At 38.8% G+C, this 21605-nt stretch overlaps 1 protein-coding gene across 6 annotated transcripts in view; it reads left to right on the forward strand.

Annotated features, from left to right (window-relative positions):
• The window catches only part of KAT6B (lysine acetyltransferase 6B), a 182089-nt gene that overhangs the window by 141716 nt on the left and 18768 nt on the right, over positions 1-21605 (forward strand). For all 6 annotated transcript variants that reach the window (XM_024986873.2, XM_005226509.5, XM_002698885.7 and 3 more), the window contains 2 exons: positions 941-1102; positions 4261-4354. In XM_024986873.2, the coding sequence (XP_024842641.1) occupies positions 941-1102; positions 4261-4354 (256 nt within the window). The remainder of the gene's footprint in view (positions 1-940; positions 1103-4260; positions 4355-21605) is intronic.

Raw genomic sequence — 21605 nt, forward strand, 5'->3', positions numbered from 1 at the left:
GCCCATATTTGATCATGTTGCCATGTGTGGGACCTAGGTATCATCCAAGGGAAATGGTTATATGAAGTCTAAAAATAATCTGTGCATTATGAGAACTGGTGTGGTCCACAGGAGACTCAAGAACGATCAAGTTCATTGTCCAAGAGCTCTGGTTAGCAAATATCCATTTCCCGTAAGAAAAGTGCTAGGGAAATTCTTCTTGAATCTGCTGTGCTTTCTGTTTTCAACAAGTAACTACATTTGATCAACGAAATTGGCATCTATGCCTCGCCTCCTGTCTGTAACCATCAGTGTCACAGCTTGATTCTTTTATTTTGAAGAGAAGTAGACTGTAATCATGGTACTCACTGTAGGTTAAAATTCATCTCACTTTCTCTGTAAGTATTCCCAACATAGAAATTTTATCTTTTCCAATTATATTTAAAATGATGCTTGGGATAAAACCAAAATGGAAGCCTCTTTTGTGCATCCACGTCTCTGAGGAATCAGAATAATATAGTTTGTTTTATTTTTATGTGAAGCCCTTTGGAAACAACATAAAGTTTAACCGACTCAAGCAGCATTTTGATTGGTTTACGTTTCTTTAATTCAGGTTTACTTGGTTCAAATAGAGAAGGCATGCCTACTCATTTTTTTAGTTGTAATAAATAGTAAATAAAAATTACTCCTTTGTTAGCAATGTGTGGCCTTTCTTCAGGAAGTGTAAAGAGAAATTTAAGCTGCCTTAAATTTACCCCAATTTAAGAGAAAAGGTGGAATTCTGATTTGCCAAATGACAGCTATTTTCTGGTGAACTTTCTTGGTTAATGGAGTGTGTTAATTGTTTAGTTTGGGATTTGAAAAAATAAGTATATGCTTTCCAAAATACCGTATAAAAGAAACAGTTTTATATTGAGTGGTATTTTGATGTTAAATAATGTTGTCTGTTTCTCTTTGCTAGGTTGATGGGAATATGAGCAAAATTTATTGCCAAAACCTTTGCCTGTTAGCCAAGCTCTTCCTGGACCACAAAACATTGTATTATGATGTCGAGCCATTCCTTTTTTATGTCCTTACAAAAAATGATGAAAAGGGCTGTCATCTGGTTGGATACTTCTCTAAGGTAAAACAAGAGCCAGTATGACCTTCATTTTCTTTTTCAGAATGTTTTTGGTAGAGTCCAATTCTTCAAACAGGGCCTTTTTATGACTCTAATTTGAATAAATGACATGTTTCTGAAAAGCTCAGATTCTTATTCAGAGCTCATGAAGAAAAACACACACACAAAAACCATGAGCATTGTGCCTAGGAAGTGTGTAAAAGACCTCAGCACTGTTAGCTGTGTTGACTGTCAGCATTCATGTAATGTTATAATTGCTGCCTTGCAGACCACCTAGCATCTTTCATTTTCTAAATTTTAAGCTTAGTGCCCTTTTCCTCCTAAGTGGTATCAACATGAAGGTTTCAGTATAATGTAGCATTTAAAAGATAATTCTCTTTTCTCCTTGTTGCATTCCCTCTGTGGTCTTCAGTATCTCAGTGAGTTGGAACATTGGCATTTGGACAGTTAAGCTGATATAATGGCTGGTTTTACTCTTTCGTCTGTTACTCTCTTTGCTATTGTTTTAAGATCTGAAGTAGCCTCCTCTTTAGAAAGCCTAAGGATCTCCAGCTATTAATATAGGGGAGCCCTTGACATATTGAGTGGCCATAGTTTGTCTTTTTCACGTGGTTCAGAGCAATTATCTCACATTCTTCTGTTCAAAGGCTTCTGAGATACATTAACTTGTATGCAATAAAAGGAATCTGAGTTTGGAGATATTTATCAGGCTAACCTTAAATTTTCTTAGGTACTTAGGAAATAGTTTAATATGCCAGAATGGTAATTATAAGATTTCTAGGGCAGAATATAAATGCTCCAAATCCTATAGCTTATTTATTTTAGGATATATGTTTACATATTAGGTGATAAGTGAACTTTAATTAATCTACTATTGCATAATGGAACACCTAATGGAATTGTCGTTTTCATGGAAGGTCAAAACTTTGCATACAGAAGTTTTTCTAAATTTAAGAAACAACCCAGAGACCATAAACAGAAACAGGAATAAGTGACAGCACTCATGGGAAACGGCCTCACCATTTTAATCCATGTATTTGGTAAAGCTCTAAAATGAAAAAGAAGACTGTTAAATTTAATAGGTTACAGATGATAGAGAATTAATACAAAGGAAAGCAATAGCTAGGAAATTTATATAATTTATAGAACATTTTACCTTCTGTATAGATGTGTCCAAAGAATTTAAAAGAATTTTTAATTTTTTCTCCAAAGAATTAAAAAGAATAATGGTCATGACTGTCCTTTCTGTTTGAAAATGGTGTTTCTTTAAATCTATCTGCATTTTAAAACAAATAGTGATGCCCATTGACATTGTTCTGCCTTATGTTGAATTGACCTCTAGGTCTTTGGTTCACAGTAACTCTTGGGGTTTGAGTCCTCTTTGTCACAGGGCACCCAACATTTTTATTTGCGTGCATGGTCAGTCTGACTCTTTTCAACCCCATGAACTATAGGGTGCCAGGCTCTGCTGTCCATGGAATTTTCTAGGCAACAATACTGGAGTGGGTTGCCATTTTCTTCGCCAAACATTTTACTTAGAACAAGCTAAACTTTTTTCATTTTGTCACTGTTTCTTTTATAGTATGGCAGCAACTGCTGTCATTTCTTACCATACTTGGAATATTAAAATATCCTTTGCAAGTGCAGTAAAAGAAAATCTAAAAAACAGCCATGCTAAAAGACTAGATACAAATTAAGCCATATTCTAACATCTCGGTTGGAGTTTAAAGGACTGTGGCCCTTTGAGATTAAACCAAATTCTAGATGTTATAGCCAAAGGATGGCTGAGATGACCTAGAAAAGTTTAGTGTAAATCATTACATGCATATATCTTTCTAAGCATGATGACTCAAAACAGGAAGGAAAGAGGGAGCAGTTGTTTAGAGTTTAGCTGTGGTAACATGTGTTTAAAGGCAAGGGGCAAGGATGAGGGGAAAGGACCACTTTGGGGTTAGATTTCCAAAAATGCCATACAGGTAAAAATAGTTTGGAATAGAGAAAAGACTTGTGTCAAGGATGAATCCTTTAGCTCAGAGTACCCCTCATTTTAGATACAGTGACCCATTTGTCTGACTTTGCAAAACAGACTAATTATGTGAATCCTTGCCGTGGGTGCACACATCCAGTGATGGGACCGTCCGGTTTCTTAGGAAAATTGACATACAGGATTTCTTACTTGTCATTTCTTGGAGACTCCACAGACAGCTCCAAATGTGCAAAAGTTGGGAGCACATCTTTTTCACAAAGAAATCTTTAATGCTGCCCTGTAGTGTTTTTTCCTCCACCATTTCCTGTGATCTTTCAAATAGGTTCATTAAAGATCTGGGTGTTCCAAAGTAATTCTTTGATGTGGTTAGTACCATTTGTGGTTAATCTAATTTGTGGTTTATAGTTGGCCAGAGCATTCACAACCTCAAAAGCCTTTTCCAGGTCTTCTCTGTGTAGGTTTTGGCGGCTTCTATGTACTGTGAAGAAAATGTTGCTGCTCTGATGCCATAGCCCATGAACATTACAAATTTTCCCTGAACTACAAGAACCATTTCCACTATATTCTCTCCAGTCTTCCTCCTGGTTTCAGACTGTTGGTAATCTGTTGGCCTCACTTTGGTTTGGAGGCTTGGGGATTTCTTCTTCTTGTTGTCTTTTTTGTTTTGTTGTCCTTCTTTGAAATATAGATTATTTCTCCAGCGTTTTACTTTGACTGTTTATTCATAAGAGAAATGTATTGTGCAAGTCTTCCCACACAGACACTGTTTTAGTTTCACTGTGGCCTTTAGCAAGGTGTTCTTAACTGATCCCGCTGGGTGACTCTCTGGATCTTCCCCCACCCCCTCTGCCCGTCTCCCAGGTTGCTTGAGCATAGAAAACCTTTCTTCCATACTGTGCTGTTTCATTTGACTCACATTTCCTTGGATTCTTTATTCATATTTCATGGTGCTGACTTTCAAGAATAAAGACGTAATTGAGAGGCATGCCTGGAGCGCGTAGTTTGTTTTTGGCTGATAGTTTGATTGATTAAGATGGTCGCATTCTTCTGCTTGATCCTGACCCAACACGTCGGCTCACCTCAGTGGACCGTGGTATATGGACAGCGGCAGGTGCAGGGAATTGCCCGCTTTAGCAGCACTCTGACATACTTGATCTGTTTCTCCTCCCCTCAGGAAAAACTTTGCCAGCAGAAGTATAATGTCTCCTGCATAATGATCATGCCCCAGCACCAAAGGCAAGGATTTGGACGGTTTCTCATTGATTTCAGTAAGTGAAGTACTGTATTTACTTTCATGATCCAGGGAGCTGATGGCTATTAAAGGAGAGCAGTACTTAAAACTTTATTTAACCTACTTTGTTGTTTTTATCAACAGATAATGGGTTTTCTACTTATATTTACATAGGTTAGAAAATCTTCCTCAAGTGAAAAATGTATTGCTGCTCACTATTGTACTCTAGGAAATTGAGACCCCATCTCTAGCAGTGTCACCAGCTCACAAAGCCATTACCCTGAATGAACCGGCAGAATTACATTCCATTCTGTGAGGCTCATGCTCATTAGCACCAAAAGAGGCAATTATTTGTGATTAAAGCCAGAGGAAGTGTTATTTAAAAGGATTTTCAGCTTTCTGAAATTCTGCCTATAATCTTGTGCAGTACAGAGCAGAAACAGGGATTTTTCTGTTTAGAAAAACAATTCTATAGGTAGCCTATCCTTGGAGCCTCTCTAGTAGAAATAAATATCTTGTTTTGTTTATTTCCCTTGTCTGTTAGGGAAATTACTATGGAAATGTTTGTATTTAGAGGTTGCCCAAGTAATACTTTTTATACACATTGTATCTGCTGAGTCTCCTCGATGAAAATCGGAATACTACTTTAAAGTATGCATAAAATAATGTTTAAAGAAAGTTGGTTGTTTATTTCCTCCTTTGTTTATATTAGATTGGATGTGTAAATACAGTATTAAGGCTGCATTTGGAGATTTTATTCAAACTATCCAGGTAACAGGAAGACCAGGTATCTTATGATAGTAATCACTTCTGACCATGTGAAAATCTGTTGCTAGGAACTGTGTGCTTCTTCATTACCAGAGTTAAACTGAAAGAAGGAAAACACAGCAAATCATGTAATCTTCATAAGGTACATCAGATGCAAAACCAAAATGTAAATATACTCAAGGAAAACCACGAAGTGACATGTTGAGTCTAAATCTATATTATTAGATGTTGAAATATGAAATTTTGGGTGTAAAAAATAACTATATAGCAGTGTTGGGCTGATTTGTATAATTTATTGACATTGAAAGATGGTATTCTTCTTTGAAGTATTTTAATTGATTATTTTTATATTTTCAGATGATATTTCTAGTCATTAATTCATTACCTTAGTCTTACTCTTCTTTCTTGATCTAGTTATCCCACGAAAGGTCGTCTTACCAGAAGTTCACCATTTTATTTTACAGCCCCAGTTGTAATGTGTTCTACAGGCAAATCCAGTTGTTTTATTTTGGAGCTTTTTGTGGCCACTGTTCACAAGTTGTCCCTAATAATTTTGGGTATGCCTCGCAGCCGTTTGAGCCTTGAATTTTGGATAGCATTTGCATGCTTACAGAGTAAGGCAGGCTACTTAGTTCAGTATTCGTGATCTTCCAACAGCTAGTTCCAGCCTCTCTTTGGGGCTTTTTCATGTATTATGTTGTATATTAACCTCCATTTCCTCAAATACTTTGAGCAGGTTCCCATATTTCCATTGTCTCTGCTGGGCCTTCCTTAAATGACCACTTCCTCCTTTTCTAGCCTCAGTCTATTCAAAATCCTACCCATTGTTAAGAACTGGCTCAAGAACCTCCTTTTTATTTTTTTCTTAATTGGAGGATAATTGCTTTACAATGTTGTGTTAGTTTCTTCTACACAACCACTAAATCAGCTGTAAGTATACACACATATCTACTCCCTTTTGAGCCTCCAGCCTCTTCTTTTTGATCCCATCTCCCAGAATTACATCCTGTTTTTTTCTTGGCTTTATATCTCCGCAGTGTAGCACTTAGATTCAATTCATTCTTTTGTAGTAATTATTTGATACAAGTGTCATGCTTCCAGCTTGCTGTAAGCTCCTTGGATACCTTCTTTATATTCAGCAGGGCAGAGCACTCAGTATTCTGCATTAGATGTATTTTTGCTCATTTGAATGGAGTCTCCAAAGTGATATGGTCACTGCCCATGATGATTGTCTACCTAAAGTTTAAAAGGGACTGGTACTTACCAGGTAAAAATGCAGGTCTCTAAATATAGTAGCCACTTATTTGTTCAGCATGGTCTGGTACAGAGGCCTTCTGCATAAAATAACAACCCAGGAACACATGCCAAATCTGTATGTTAACCATTTTAGTGAAAACTGTATTAGAGTCTACTCTGTTCTTTAAAACAACTAGGGAACACAGTGGAATCTATCTGGATGGCTCAAAGCCATCATGATGAATGCCATCCATTAGGGTGCAGCCAGGCAATGCAGTGCTAAAAGGTGTCATTTTAGATTTTCTCTTTCATGTACCCTTGGCATCACTGCACTGGAGTGGGTTAAGAAGTATGGTGAGTGATTTGAATAAAGCTGAAAGGGGATTGGTGCTGTTTCTTCAGAGAAGAGATCAGGGGAAGAATTTTATAGCGCTCAAAGAAAATGGGGACTAGTATAAACCAAACAAATTCAATTTAAAACCAAAAAATAATTCCTTGGCTGCACACGTTTTAAAGAAGATAGAGTAGGCTGCTGCCAAAATTGATAGCCTCTCCTCGTTTGGAGTTACTTAAAATAATAGTAGATAAATATCTTTCTGTGATGATTAGATCCAGTCTTTTGCAGAAGGAGGAGATAAACCCCATGACCTCGCATAATCCTTATCGACCTTATAATTCAGAACTCAGGGCAAAACAGATAACCGGAGTTACAGATTTTCTAAAATCTGCTCTGTTTTTTTTTAAGGAACCTTTTAAGGGTTAAATTTATTTTATCTCTACTTGTACATGAGCCTGAGGGTCTTGTGGTCTGGGCAGGTATTTTCAGTAATTTAAAGAAGGTTGTAAGGCATGAAATCTCTATTTGGTTTATAATAACTACTGGTTCAGGAAGCTAAAACAAGACACCAGTAGAAAGAAAGCTGTTCACTGCCCAGCTGCCCACTGGCACACAGAATTATAGACATGGGCACAAAATGATGAGTGAATATAAAGAACTGTGACTCTAAAGCTCTGAACACTGCTCTCAACAGATGGCATGGTCATCCCAGGACCAAATGCTGTCCTTGGAATAACGTTACTGTGTGTGTCTTCCTAGGACAGCTTGTCTGGGATGTGTCAGAGCAGGGCTTCCCCAGAGGTCATCTGCAGATTGGCCCAAGTGACTAAGGGCACCTACTCCCAGTCTGCTCAAAGCCAACTTATAGGTTTGTAACTCTGCCCAAAACTTCAGTCAGAAGTGGATAGCAGAAGGAGTGACTTGTCATGGGTTGAAGCTGATACTCTATTTCTCTCTCTCTCCTGCTTTCTAAGATTTCCCTCTCTCCCTCAGTTAGAGAATTTCAAAGTCCTCCCCTTCTCTGTGTCCACACACATATACATACAACTCTCCATCCACACCAGGCATCTCACAACTCCAGAGAAGCCCCCTTCCCTCAAAACTTCTGTGATTCCTGCTTCCAGGTCTCCCAGGGTGAGGCAGTAGCATGTCTCTGCCAGGCCGTGCCCTGTCCCTGCTGCCAGAGCCCCCCAGCCGTGCCTTGCCAGCTTACTGCTCTCCCTTCAATTTTGAAGTACTCTCAGACTCAGAGGAAAGTTCCCATCTACTCCACCCCAGACCCCCAGATACTGACATTCTGTCACGTTTGCTTTATTGTTCTCAGTCTTCCTCTTGCTCCCTCCATCCCCTCTGTCATTCTGTATTTCTTTTCCAGAATCATTTGAGAGTAAATTACAGACCTGTTGCACTTTTACCCTTACCATTTCAGTGTGTTCTTTAAAAAAAGAAAAAAATGCTCTCATACAAAACCATAAATTATCAAAACCAAGAAATTAATGTTGATTCAGCATTATCTGTTATCTAATCTACCTATCTTGTTCAAATTTCAAATGTTGCCAGTTTTCACTTATGTCCTTTCCAGGGGGGAAAAAAATTTTTTTCCCCAGTCCAGGATCGCATGTTGAGTTATTATATCTCTTGAGTTATTTGGAATAACACCTTAGTCATTTTTTGTTTTGTTTTGTTCTTACCTTGACATTTTTGAAGTATACAAACCATTTTTTTACACATTGTCCCTCAGTTTGGGCTCGTTTGAAATGTTTCCTCATGAGTAGATTGGAGTTCTCGATGTTTTGGCGGGAAGACACAGAAGTGACGCTGGGTCCTCCCGAGCACCTCCCAGCAGGATCACATGATCATTTCTTTGTCCCGTTACTGGTGTAGGATGATGCCTTTCAGATTTCTTCACTATAGAATAACACTTTTCCCTTTGTAATCAGTAATATCCTAGTAAGAAATACTTTGGAATTAAGTAAATATCATGTTTCTCATCCAATTTTTACCTACTACTTTTAGTGTTTATTTATGATTCTTATCTAAAACAGTTATTACTTTTGTAGTTACCAGATAATGATTTTTAAAGTCCCAATGTATCATCTAGTTACTTGTTGATATTTGCTGTAAGGAAAGTGAGTGAAAGTGAAAGTTGCTCAGTTGTGTCTGACTCTTTGTGGCCCTTCCTTTGTGACTCTTCCATGGACTATATGGTCCATGGAATTCTCCAGGTCAGAATACTGGAATGGGTAGCTGTTCCCTTCTTCCCAACCCAGGGATCAAACCCAGGTCTCCTGCACTGCGAGCAGATTCTTTACCAGCTGAGCAGCCAGGGAAGCCCAGAGCTTCCTTTATTAATTTTTTTAGTTAAATAATCACTTCATTTATCTCATTATCCTTTAATTTATATAATTATGGATTACTTAATGAATTTTTATTTTATTCTATGGATTATAACCTGTAGCTGCCATTATTTATTTTGATATTCAGATTGCCCCAGATTTATTCTGTGCGAACTGCTTCAGACTGGCGCCTGTGTCCTTCTGACACGTCTGATCCTTCCTTACTTTCTGGTACAACAAACATGATGTGCCAAATTCATCTTACTCTCTCTCTGACCCAGCCCTGGAATCACACATTTCTATTTAAAAAGTCTTTAACTCTTTATGGTGAAAAACAGTGTAAAAACCAAGATCTGAGCACTTAGGTGTCCATACTGCTACTGGGTGTCATTACTTCTAAGGCCTCTCAAGGAGGAAGAACCAGGAAAGAAGAGAGATATGTTTATGTGTGTGTATGTATACACACACACATCCCTGTTATGAGTTCACTGAGCTTTGCATTCAGATCAACACCTCTGCAGAGTTTTCGTCTATCCTTCCGTATTATTGTGTTTGCAGCTCTCTCGTAGTGAGAAACCTGATTTCCATTACCTACAATATATTTATTAATGTGCTTAGTCCTAGAATACACATTAAATCATTTTAGGATTGCTAATCACATCACTGTATAAAACAGACCTTCTAATGAGAGGTCAGTAACTGTATATAGTTCTTCATGGCTTTACCTGAGTACAACTGTTTTCAAATGTTAAGAATATAGAAGAACATGATTTTCAAAGTTGAAACTGAATGAAAGGGTATACTCAAAGAAGTGTTACTCCTTCCTCAGCCCCATTCCTGAGCCTTTCCTTCAGGTCACCAATCTTATTAGTTTCTGTTTATCCTTTCATTGTTTCTTTTGGTACAGATACTTATGGAGCAGTGATAATCTGCTGTATACACTTTCAGTTGTCAGGACTGTGCTTGGTGGGGCAATGGGTGGGCAGTGACGCACTGTCTTTTACTTAGGCCCGCAGAGCCAACACCCTTCCTGGGGAGCAGGATGCAAAACCCAGGCTCCTGTGCTGACCCAGGAGAGACCCAGGGAAAACAGCTGATTCAGCAGTAGGTTGCAGAACATTGTGCCAGGGAGTGGTGAAACAGGCTGGCGAAAGCACGTACTTGTGTGTTTGTGTAAACGCATTTATCTGATTCTAAACTGGATGATGAAGAAGGATGAGAGAAGATTCATTTCTTACCTCTTCATTCAACCTTGTTGATTGGGAAACCCTACATTCAGCTAAATACAAGCAAGAGAAATGAAGACACAGCTCTTGCTGGGTGGTTAATTAAGTTCACTGAGGAGACATCAGTTGTTGGACAGTATGTTTCTACAATAGATATTGAGAGCTCGTGGCATGAGAAGTTAAAGTGAAAACATTCAGGGTGAGGAAAGAGCATATTCAAAAGTGTGAGCATGTACAGAATCCTGTTAGATATTTAGGGTACAACAAAAGAAACTCCAGGTAGATTAAAGACTTAGAGATTAACAACAGAAAGAACATTTAGAAAGTAAAAGAAAGGATATCTAATTATTTATCTGGTCTTTAGATGGTCATGGACATCCTAAGCATTAAGAGAATGAAAGAAATCACACACAAAAAATAGACAGACTTCACTGTATAGTAAAGTAAAACTTCTATGTGGGAAAATATTAATATTTAAAAGCAAACATAATAGGAAAGATGTTTGCAACAAATATACCAGGTGAAGTTTTGTTATCTGTATTTAAACAAATATAAAAGTAAAGGTTTTGATAGTGTTAAAACATAAACCCTAATGGGAAAGTGAGCAGAAGTCATGAACACAAAATGTGCAGAAGAGGAAAAATCATTGATGGCAGCAACAGCGCTGACATTAAATGTCTAATATGTGTCAGTCACCATCATAGGAGTCTGTCCTCACATCACATGTTGAGATGTGTGCTTTTAGCCTCATTGTCAAGGGTCCAGAAGTAGGAAAAGTAAGCCAAAAGAGGTCAGCATTTCAACAACAGCATCCATCGTCATAGCTGACATTTCTAAAGCACTTACTGTGTGTCGGGCGCATACTGAGTCGCCTCAGTTGTATCCGACTCTCTGTGACCCCATGGACTGTAGCCCGCCAGGCTCCTCTGTCCATGGGATTCTCCAGGCAAGAACACTGAAGTGGGCTGCCATGCCCTCCTGCACGGGCTCTTCCCGGCCAGGATTGAACCTGCATCTCTTAAGTCTCCTGAATTGGCAGGTGGGTTCTTTACCACTAGCACCACCTGGAAAGCCATATATGAGGTACTGTAACCCAAATTACACAGACTCACTTAATCCTTGCAGATACCCTCAGAAGGTGGTCACAGTTCTCTCTCTTTTGATGGCACAGAGACACTAGGAAACTTGTCTAAGATCACTCCTGAGGTACCCCATAGAAGAAGGCTAAGATAAGGTGTAAAAAGTATACTTTTGAGGACTGTGGTATAAGTGAAATTTAAAGAAGTAAATTAAAAAAGCTTAATTATCAAGGGCTGTAGGTTTTTTTTGTTTTTAAGCTTAGAGAGACTGGAGCACTGGTGGAGAAAAACCAATGAGAAAACAAAGGATAACCAGAGGGGTTGTTCAGTACAAACGAGAAAAGGCATTTGATGAAATTCAGTATTCTTTCCTAATTTAAAATAATCAAGCATACTCATTTGAATCATAAGAATTCTAAATCTTATATTAACTTTTTCTTCTTTGTTTCAGACTTGACTTACTCTTAGGGGAGGGAGCTATAAAGAGTAGATGACAGTTGGGTCCAGGAGTCTACAAACTTAAATCTACAGTTTTCTTGAGACTAGTATACAGATGACAAGCTTTTCAGTTACATAAATTATCAGTTAACTTTACCTTCAGTCAGTCATTTTAAAAACAACTGTTTATTTGTAGGCTAATCACAAAAGTTTGTAAGCAACTTCGATTCTTGGCTTTCTCCACTGAGTATTAAAATACTGTATGATGTATCAGGGTTGTCCTTCATGGAACAGAACTTGCTCTGTTCTGAATATGAATGAAATTAATATTGAATGAATTCCATAATGAATTTCAAATTCATTATGAAATTCATAATGAAATATGCAAGGAAATATGAATGATGGAATGAGTTAGGTACTTATTTCCAGAAATCACCTTTGCTGATCTTTTCTATGATCTTGTGTGTCGAGAGGTTTCCCCTCAACTTTCATGAGGAATGTATACTATTTACAAACTCAATCTGTCTTTAGTGTGTGCTGCTAGAAGATGTGTGCAAATGACCCAGTTTTGTGCCTACAGGTTATGGACTTGGTCGTGTCACCAGTGTGGTTAGCAGTGTCCTTATACTTGTTCACTTTTCCTAAGAATGAGATGTGGATTTAAGTCTCATTCTTAAGGAGTCCACACACCTGGATTTAAGGAAAATAAGAAATACAGTAAACTTTTAAGAAAGGATGCTTCTGGACACCATTTAATATCTAGTTTCATCCTCACTGAGAATTAACAGATTAACTTCCATGCCTCTTTCTTTCCCTGATCTGGTTCTATGACAGAGATCTCGTAGGTAGTTCAGAGAGTCCAGTCCCAGTCTTGTCTTTCCTTTAGCCTCTTTATAGCTCTTGGCTGATTTCTTGAGGAAGCACCACCTAGACAGAAAGCACCTTCTCTCCCTACTACTCTGCCTTTCTAGGTCCATCAGGCAGAATTAGAAAGTCACATGCTGCATCTCTACCTACAATATTGTGATGTTGAAAGTTCATATGATGTTGGTGATGTTAACCATGTTACCTCTCTCAAAGAGACAACGTCGTCCCCTGTATCTTAGATGCTAGCCACTAGCTTAAATGTTATATATCTAAATACCGGGATACATCTGATAGTATTTCTGGTTACCAGCTAGCAACTTTCAGTTTGAACAGTCAGCCTTCAATAGATTACTTTAAAAGAGCTACCACTTACAAACTTTTCAGAACACAATTTAAGTAAAACTTAAGAAAACTATTAAACAAAAATTTAGAGTAACTTCATCCTACCTGAAAATTGCATGCTTTTTTTAGAACAAAATTTCTGATACTGAGTGGCCTGTCTCCTGTAGAAAATAGGAGTTTTAAGTTAGGAATCTAGTTGGTTGGGTTCCAATGTGCCACATTTTACCTGTTAGTAAATTCTAAAGAACCAGGACTGGACGGGAGTCACTAGCTTCTCTCTGAAGCCAAGTTGAGTACCATATCAGGACAAACAGGTTCTCCCCAAGAGCTGGATACTTAGCGTGGCAGGCCCTGGGGAGACACCACTGCTCTAGTGAGGGTCTCTGGGCATCTCTGCGCCATTGTGGTCAACTTAGGACTACACTTTCCAACGAGTGACCCAGGAACTGGTCCAGCTAGCCAGAGATGTTGCAGGCTCCATAGCTCTAGTGCTAGTCACCTCACCCTGAGCAGCCTCATCCTTTCACCCTGGCAGGCATGTGAGTATTATCTTCTCCCTGTTGGCTGGAGGCCATGCAGCACTCCCTGGGGGCATAAACTCTGTTGGGTAGGCTACAGGATAAATATTTCACTTTCCCCTATTTGTGAGCCCCACAAGCCAAGCATCAAAGATGTTTTAAGAGACCATGGCAGTGTGTCTTAGGTACATGATCTGATGAAACACTCTGACCGCCTGTGAGGAGTTAAGCAAATTGAATGAAGGAGCTGTATGTTTGACATGTGCTATTTACCTACTTTTGTGATTTTTATTTAATCGTTTTTCTTTTTTTTCAATGGCACTGACTATTAAAAAAAAATGTGCTCTAGGCTGAGTAAGTGCAAAGTCATTTAGAAAGTTGCATATGTCTTTTATATATTCATGGTTTATTGTCCATCATGGAGGTAGAGCCTTTGTTCTCTTCTGTCATCTCACCCCTAGAAGAGCCTGGCACTGCTCAGTCATGTCCAAGTCTTTTGCATCCCCATGGACTACAGCCCACCAGGCTCCTCTGTCCATGGAACTTTCCAGGAAAGAATACTGGAGTGGGTTGCCATGCCCTCCTCCAGGGGCTCTTCCTAACCCAGGGATCGAACTCATATCTCCTGCATTGGGAGGTGTTCTTTACTGCTGAGCCATCAGAGAAGCCCCTGGCACTGATCAGGTCTTTATTATTTATTGAATAAATGTTAAATGAATTACCTCAGGAAGAACTTTCTTAATATACTTTCTCTTCTCACATGTGATTCTTAGGACGAAGAATTTTATCTTATTAGAACATAATTAATTAGGTGTGGTTTGCTCTCTTCCAGATGATTGTACACCCTGCCTTCTGCTGAGGTCTGGTATTTTTGTTCAAGGGCAGCCTCTGTCTTAGGATCATATAAGTTGCATCAGAAAGGAAGCTGTCCATTATCTATATAAACCTTGAGCAGAGAATTGAGAGCTGTGACAAAATGCACATTTACACACAGTTGGTCAAAGAGATATTTATCTTTTCCTGCCTTCATCAGATAATTCGTTTCTTCATGCATTTATTTTGGAAGGAGAATTCCAACTTTAGTCCTAAGAAACTGTCACGGAAGTTTCTTTCGTTGCAGAGCTTTCCCAGCAGCTCTCCTCCCATGGTGAGCGCAGGCTGAGCAACCATTAAGGAATAATAAATTATGCTTTTGAAATGGTGCTCAAGTCCTTTATGGCCTTTTCTAAGATAGGAGCTGCTCCCCCCACCTCCACCATGACACTTGTTGGAAGATAGAACCAGCAGCTGTATCCTCAGACTTTGGCTGGGTTTTGGAAGACATGTTTTGACCTGTGTAATCAAATATAATGATGACATATCTTTTAATAGGATTCTAGTTTATAATATAATAAGGGAAATGGCTATTTTTCCTTATTTTCTCATTATAATATGTTGTACTAGAAGCCTTTGTCATGACTGCTTTATTACGCTGGGCTGAAGTACAGTATATTTTAATATGCTAAAGATAACATCAAGGTTGAAAATTGAGCTCTTCAGTGATTTATTCAGAGTGACTGTTGCTGAATGTATTGAAATGAGTTGCATGAGGCAGTGCAGCTAACGATTTATTTATGTATCTTTTTTTTAACTAAGCTTGTCATAAATAAGAGCAAATAAATAGCTCTTATAGAATAGTTTGTATTCATGCATCAATGAAAACTTTGTAAATATGAAACATACAACCTGCAGCTACCATTTTGCCTTACATAGCTGAGAATGTTTCAAGTTTTGGCATGCAGGTGGATTTTTTTTTAACAAGTCTTTTGCCCGTTTCAATTGTTTACACTGACCAGCATTTGCAGCAAGTAGGTTTGAATCCCATTAGTGGGCAAGCTCCATTCCAGGTGTTCATATGAGAAAAACCTAGCCTTCAAGAATAAAGGGAACTTGGCAACACCGTCAGGGCTTCCCTGATAGCTTAGTTGGTAAAAATCTGCCTACAATGCAGGAGACCCTAGTTCAATTCCTGGGTCAGGAAGATCTACTGGAGAACGGATAGGCTACCCACTCCAGCATTCTTGGGCTTCTCTTGTGACTCAGCTGGTAAAGAATCCTCCTCCAATGCGGGAGACCTGGGTTCGATCCCTGGGTTGGGAAGATCCCCTGGAGAAGGGAAAGGCTACCCACTCCAGTATCCTGGTCTGGAGAATTCCATTGACTGTATAGTCCATGGGGTTGCAAAGAGTGGGACATGACTGAGCGACTTTCACTTCACTGGCAGCACCATCACGGGGGCCAGGACTTGTTTACTGCTTTACCCCAACCCACGAGCACAGTGTCACACTCATAGGTGAGCCCACAAAAAGTTTGCTGAGGGAGAGAAATAATGAATGCCCAAATGTAGTGTGTCCTCTTCTCTGTGTCAGTGACAGCACCTGTCCGACTGACCCAGCCAGATCTCAGATCTCCTCTCCATCTTTGGTTTTTTGCTTTTTTTAAATTTTTCATTCGTTGATCCCTTCATCCTTTCCTTCAGCCAGCACGCTTTGCACAGACTCTGCCGGGGTTGGCCTTGGTGATGAAAACATTAGGATAAATGATCTAGTTCTTGCTCACAGGAAATGGGCTCACTAAGGATGCTCCCCACCCACCCACCCAGTGTATGCTGTGTGTGCAAAGCACACTTGGGCTGCATCACTGCAGAGGAGGAAATGCTTCCAACTTCCGTTTCCATTTTCCCAGCTAAGATATATGCAGGGGAAGCATTTTTTCATTATTAAACCAAGAGCAAGAAAGATTTTGTTCCAGTTGGTTGAAATTAGTGCTATACCTGGTTTTGGTTTCAAGGAAACTATTCTTTGTAAACATGTTCTGCAGCTTGTAGTAGTATGTTTGAAGTAGAATATTGTAAACATCCTCTCTCCAGGAAATTTCGAAATAATATATTTAAAATTTCAGTTGATTGTTAAGCAGAAATTTTTTTTTATATCAATTTGGTTTGGGTTAAGCAATTTTCTTACATTTGTTTAGAATTCTGTTAGGAAAATACTAGTTAGAAACCTGATTTTTTTTCTCCCTCATGGATTTGTGTTCCATGTGGTTCTACTCTAATATTAGTGCTGCATTTTCATGTTTACCAATATAAAAACCTTGTTTAATACTTATTCACATTGAGTCCTGCTTTGAGCTAACACCATAGAGGAGCTCCTTTTTTCCAACAAAATTGTTTTACATTAATGTTTATAAAGTGCTTTAAAATAGTTTGGTGGATTAAGAATAATTCAGTTATGCATTTGTCCACATTGAAAAAAATATGCAGTGTGATTATATAGTAGAAGGTATTGAAAAAAGTTGCTGAAATCTTGAGGAAAATATAATGCAAGTTGACCTCACTATACACAATATATTTGCATATGTCCTTGAGGGGGATGTTTTGGTGATAAAAGTATAAGAAACACAAGAGATTACTATTAGTCATGATTGCGGTTACTTATGAAGAAGAAAAGAAGGGTAAATAGGACGGGACAGGCGGGAGGTTTGTAGGGGGCTAGCTGGCAAGCTTCTACTTCTTGATCCAGGGAGACGGTTATAAGGGCAGTTGCCTTATGATAATCTATTAAGCTGTATATATTTATTTAATATGTCTCTGTGTTTAATTTTTGCTTTTTTTTGTTTTTGTTTCTTTTTTAAAGAAAGTGATGTTCTTGAAATAGGAGATCACGTCCTGTGTTATCTGTTTTAGAGCTTAGACTTTTACATGAACATAAGGGGATTCCCAGGTGGCGCCCCTGTAAAGAACCTGCCAGTGCGAGAGACATAAGAGATGTGGGTTCAATCCCTGGGTCAGGAAGGTCCCCTGGATAAGGGCACGGCAACCCACTTCAGTATTCTTGCCTGGAGAATCTCCATGACAGAGGAGCCTGACGGGCTGCAGTCAGTGGGGTTACAAAAAGTCGGACATGACTGAAGCAACTTAGCACACACAAGTGTATTTGGTATACTGGCATCACCTTTATGTCAGACTTTGCAGGATCATTTATTTTTTATTTTTAATTGGAGGATAATTGCTTTGCAGTGTTGTGATGGTTTCTACTGTACAGCGATGTGAACCAGCCGTAAGTCTACCATATCCCCTCCTCCTGTGTTTCCCTCCCATCCCACCTCTCTAGGTTGTCACGGAGCACCAGACTGAGCTCCCTGTGTTATACGGCGCCTTCCCACTAGCTATCTATTTTACACATTGTAATGTATATATTTCAGTGCTATGCAGAATCATTTTTATGTGAAGGAAGTATCCTGAAATTTACTAGAATCATAGCCTCTCAAATGTTAAGTCCGTTAGAAAACCAGCATTCCTGTAAATTATGCTTCTGCTCTTAAAACTAGAGAAACATAAATGAAGGGCTATATGTTAACCCAGGTGATAAAATAGAGGATGCAGGCAAGGAACGTCTGTGCAGAATAGGGGTGAACTAAGGAGAGAATATGGAATGGAAAGACCAAAGAGATAAAGAAGAGACACTGCAGCATCGGGATTGTTTTTCCTTTTCTCTTCCCTCCCTTCCTTCCTTCTTTCTTTCCTCCATCCCCCCACCTTCCCTCTCTTCTTTTCTTGTTCTTTTTTTCTTTTAATAACTTATTTGTTTATTTTATTTACTTTTTTGTGTTTGATCTTTGGCTGCACTGGGTCTTCGTTGCTACACGCAGGCTTTCTCCAGTTGGGGTGCAGTGGCTTCTCTTGCAGAGCACAGGCTCAGTCATTGTGCCACACGGGCTTAGGGACCACAGCATGTGGGATCTTCCAGGATCAGGGAACAAACTTGGGTCTCCTGCACTGATGGGCAGGCAGATTCTTTACCACTGAGCCACTAGGGAAGCCCCCCACCCTTTTTTTCTTTTTTTGATCCAAAATGAGGGAAAGCAATACTGGCAGACATTGTAAGTGTAGGAAATTGCCCTTCCACCAAGAATGCTGAGTGTTCAGCATTCTGATATTTGGGGCAGATTTTTAGGCACTAGAAACAGTGCTTACAGAAGAGAAAAGATGTTTAAAAGTTAGATTTATAAGAAAGGTAAGGAAAAAGGCTAGAATGTCTTAAAATGAGAATAGATTCTGCTGATTATTTGTTGCAAAAGCAGGCGTCCTCCTTCTAAAGAAACAGCTGATTCTCTGTAGATTAGAAGTCCTTCCCTGTGGTTTGCCCAGTATTGGCGCTTTTCCCCATGAATTTAAGGAAGCTAATGAGATTTTTTTTTTTCCCTACCAAAGCAGAAGAGCCGTATGAGGACTCTGACAGCCTTCTACCCCTGCAAGTTTCAGTTGCATCCAATTAAGAATTTACAGACCATAATGAATGTTTTTAGAGAGGAAATAAATTGAATGACACCTGTGAATTTGTTTTAAATGTTGTTTATTTTACCAGATAATTTAGATAAATCTCTCTTGAAGAGGAAGAGAAATCATGAGTTTTCATGAATAATCTGGAGCTTTTCAGAGGATTACTTTGAAATACCTCCCTGCCGACTTTTCATAAATTAAGCATAAACTTTCTTTGACCTCATCACACATAATTAAATAGCTGTTGAAGGGTTAAAACCAGCTAAAAAGCAATTCTGTATCTCGATCCCCATTCTCCAGCAAAATTATACAGGAAGTTTCTTTTGGTTCTCAAGCAGAGTAATTACAAGAGACAGTTACATAATTTACAGTTTCGGCCTGTTCATCCATAATCACACACTTCCACCTAGTTGCATATACCCCCATGAGTATCCGCATTATACTTTGATTTGTAAATGATGATGGCAGTGTAATTGATTGCTTGCATGTAGCATATTGAATTGATTCTTAAAAATGAACTTTAGCTGTTAACATATCTATTTGAATTCCTATTTACGTAGTTTGTGGTTCTTGTGTTCAACCATTACATACTGGTTAACAAATTAAATTCCCAGAGCTTTTTTCCTTATTAAATTTGGAAAATGTAGTGTTTGTCCACAACCTAACTAGAAAAGTGCCTAGAACACAGTGGGCATTCCACTGCTGAACGCACTGTTAAACAATCCCAACCTTTTGAAAGTTGGATGGACATTCTTTGATTACCAGAGACCACAGAATATAAAGGCTTACAGGTTTAATACTAGTAATACTGTGGCAAAAACTGTGCTAATATTAATATATTGTTAGCACAGCATTTGCTACAGTATTAACTAGTATTAAACCTGTAAGCCTGTATGTATATAATAACAGTATAATAATATTAGCACAGTTCCCTCATAGCTCAGTCAGTAAAGAATCTGGCTGCAATGCATGAGACCTGGGTTCAGTTCCTGGGTTGGAAGATCCCCTGGAGAAGAAAATGGCAACCCACTCCAGTATTCTTGCCTGGAGAATCCCATGGACAAAAGAGCCTGGCAGGCTATAGTTCATGGGATCACAAGAGTCACACACGACTTAGCAACTAAACCACCAATATTAATATATTGTTACTGGAGTCTCAGCTGTTAAGTACTTCTTGAATTAGGGAGCCAGTCTAAAAAGTAGACTTTGAGAGATAATCACCTACTAACTGAAGGGGTAGTCACTGATGTCTTTTCATACCGCTAGTGATGATGCTTCATAGTTTTTTGTTTTTCCAGCAGCTAACATCTAACTGTAGCCAGTTGGACTTTAAGATCCCTATAGGATTAAAGGCTAGAAACTTCCAAGTCCACCGGCAAAGCAGCCAGTGACTTGACTGAATACCTCATCCCAGCCTAGCTTCCTGCCCCATCCAGCCTGCAGGTGCAGGAAGCTGCACTTCTGTCAAAATGGGCTCATCTGTAACCCGCTGGGGAGACCACCTTTTATTGCCAGAGGCTTTTTACTTCCAATCCTGTTTGAAAGCTTAGAGGAGATAAATAACAAGTGAAAAGAGAAGTTTCCGACTTCTATAGACCAGTGAAATAGCACTGTTTGTCTAAGTCAGCTGGGGTGATAGGCCATGCTTTGGTTTTAGAAAGTTGTCTCAAAGACAGACCCTTTTTGAAATGTACTTTAAAAACAAAGAGAAATTTTAGATTTTGCTTCCCACTTTTTCCTTTTTTCAGTCTTGCTATATTCTTACATCTGCTGTGCGGAAAGCTCGTCCGTCACTCATGATTGGAATTACAACATACTTTGTTCGGTTTTTTAAAATTATAACTGGGAAACACACACACACACACACAAAGTATTGTGGGGCAGTTGTGGGAGAGGAAACAATGGAAAGGCAAGTTGCTCTTCTGTCTGTCTTGTCTCCCAAATGTGGTTTGAGATCAGTGGCCAGTGTCCATGCTGGTTTAAATGCTCTCCCTTGGTTGGCCGGGTAGGATTAGACCAGACTATTAGAATAACTTTGTCAGCCACCCTCCACTGAAGCTCAGTGGTCAAAAGAAGCTCCCGTTTTTAAAGAAGAGTTCAGATGTAATGTTTTACAGAGAACGGTCACCCAGGTGCAGCATTGTGGATATATACTCTTACATGCTCTGAGCAGATGCTTTATTTGAAATGTGTATGGGTTTAATGCAGTGATTAAAATGTTGTAACTGTTCAAAGTTAAATTTTTGTTACCAGGATTTTGCAAGTTTGATATAAAAATTGTATCCAAGTTTCAACTTGGAAGAAATTTAGTTTTTGAAATAGTTTTTCAGATTGAATCTCTTGTGTGGACTTTTGCCTATTTACAAGAAAGGGCATAGTTTTTAAATGTCAGATTACTTCATCTTTAAATTTTTTTTGGTAAATTTGTTTTTCCCAAAACTTTCCAGAATTTAAAAGTGGTTTGAACTGTGGAAACCCACAAAAGGTCCCAAAGGAGGGCATTCTTCTGACATGTTTTTCTAATTTCTGTCACCTCAGATGTCATGGCACCAGTACTGTATTACTATTATCTAACCAAGGGTGCCTCTGAGTGATGAGTCAGAGCTTAACTTAATTTGCAATAGGCGAGGGCCTCATAAAAAAAACTAGTTACTTCCCAGATATATTTAAGGAAAGTTGTTTTTTTTTTAATTCTTGCCTTCCGCAAATGATTTTAGTTTGGGAGTAAGTGATAGTGACAAATTGATCATTTTGTTCTTTGTCAGAGGTGCCTCATCTTCCTAATAAGAAATTTGGGAGACTGAATCTATTTCATACATGA

The sequence above is a fragment of the Bos taurus genome, chromosome 28 (assembly GCF_002263795.3).
Source record: "Bos taurus isolate L1 Dominette 01449 registration number 42190680 breed Hereford chromosome 28, ARS-UCD2.0, whole genome shotgun sequence".
NCBI classification, from domain to species: Eukaryota; Metazoa; Chordata; class Mammalia; order Artiodactyla; family Bovidae; genus Bos; species Bos taurus.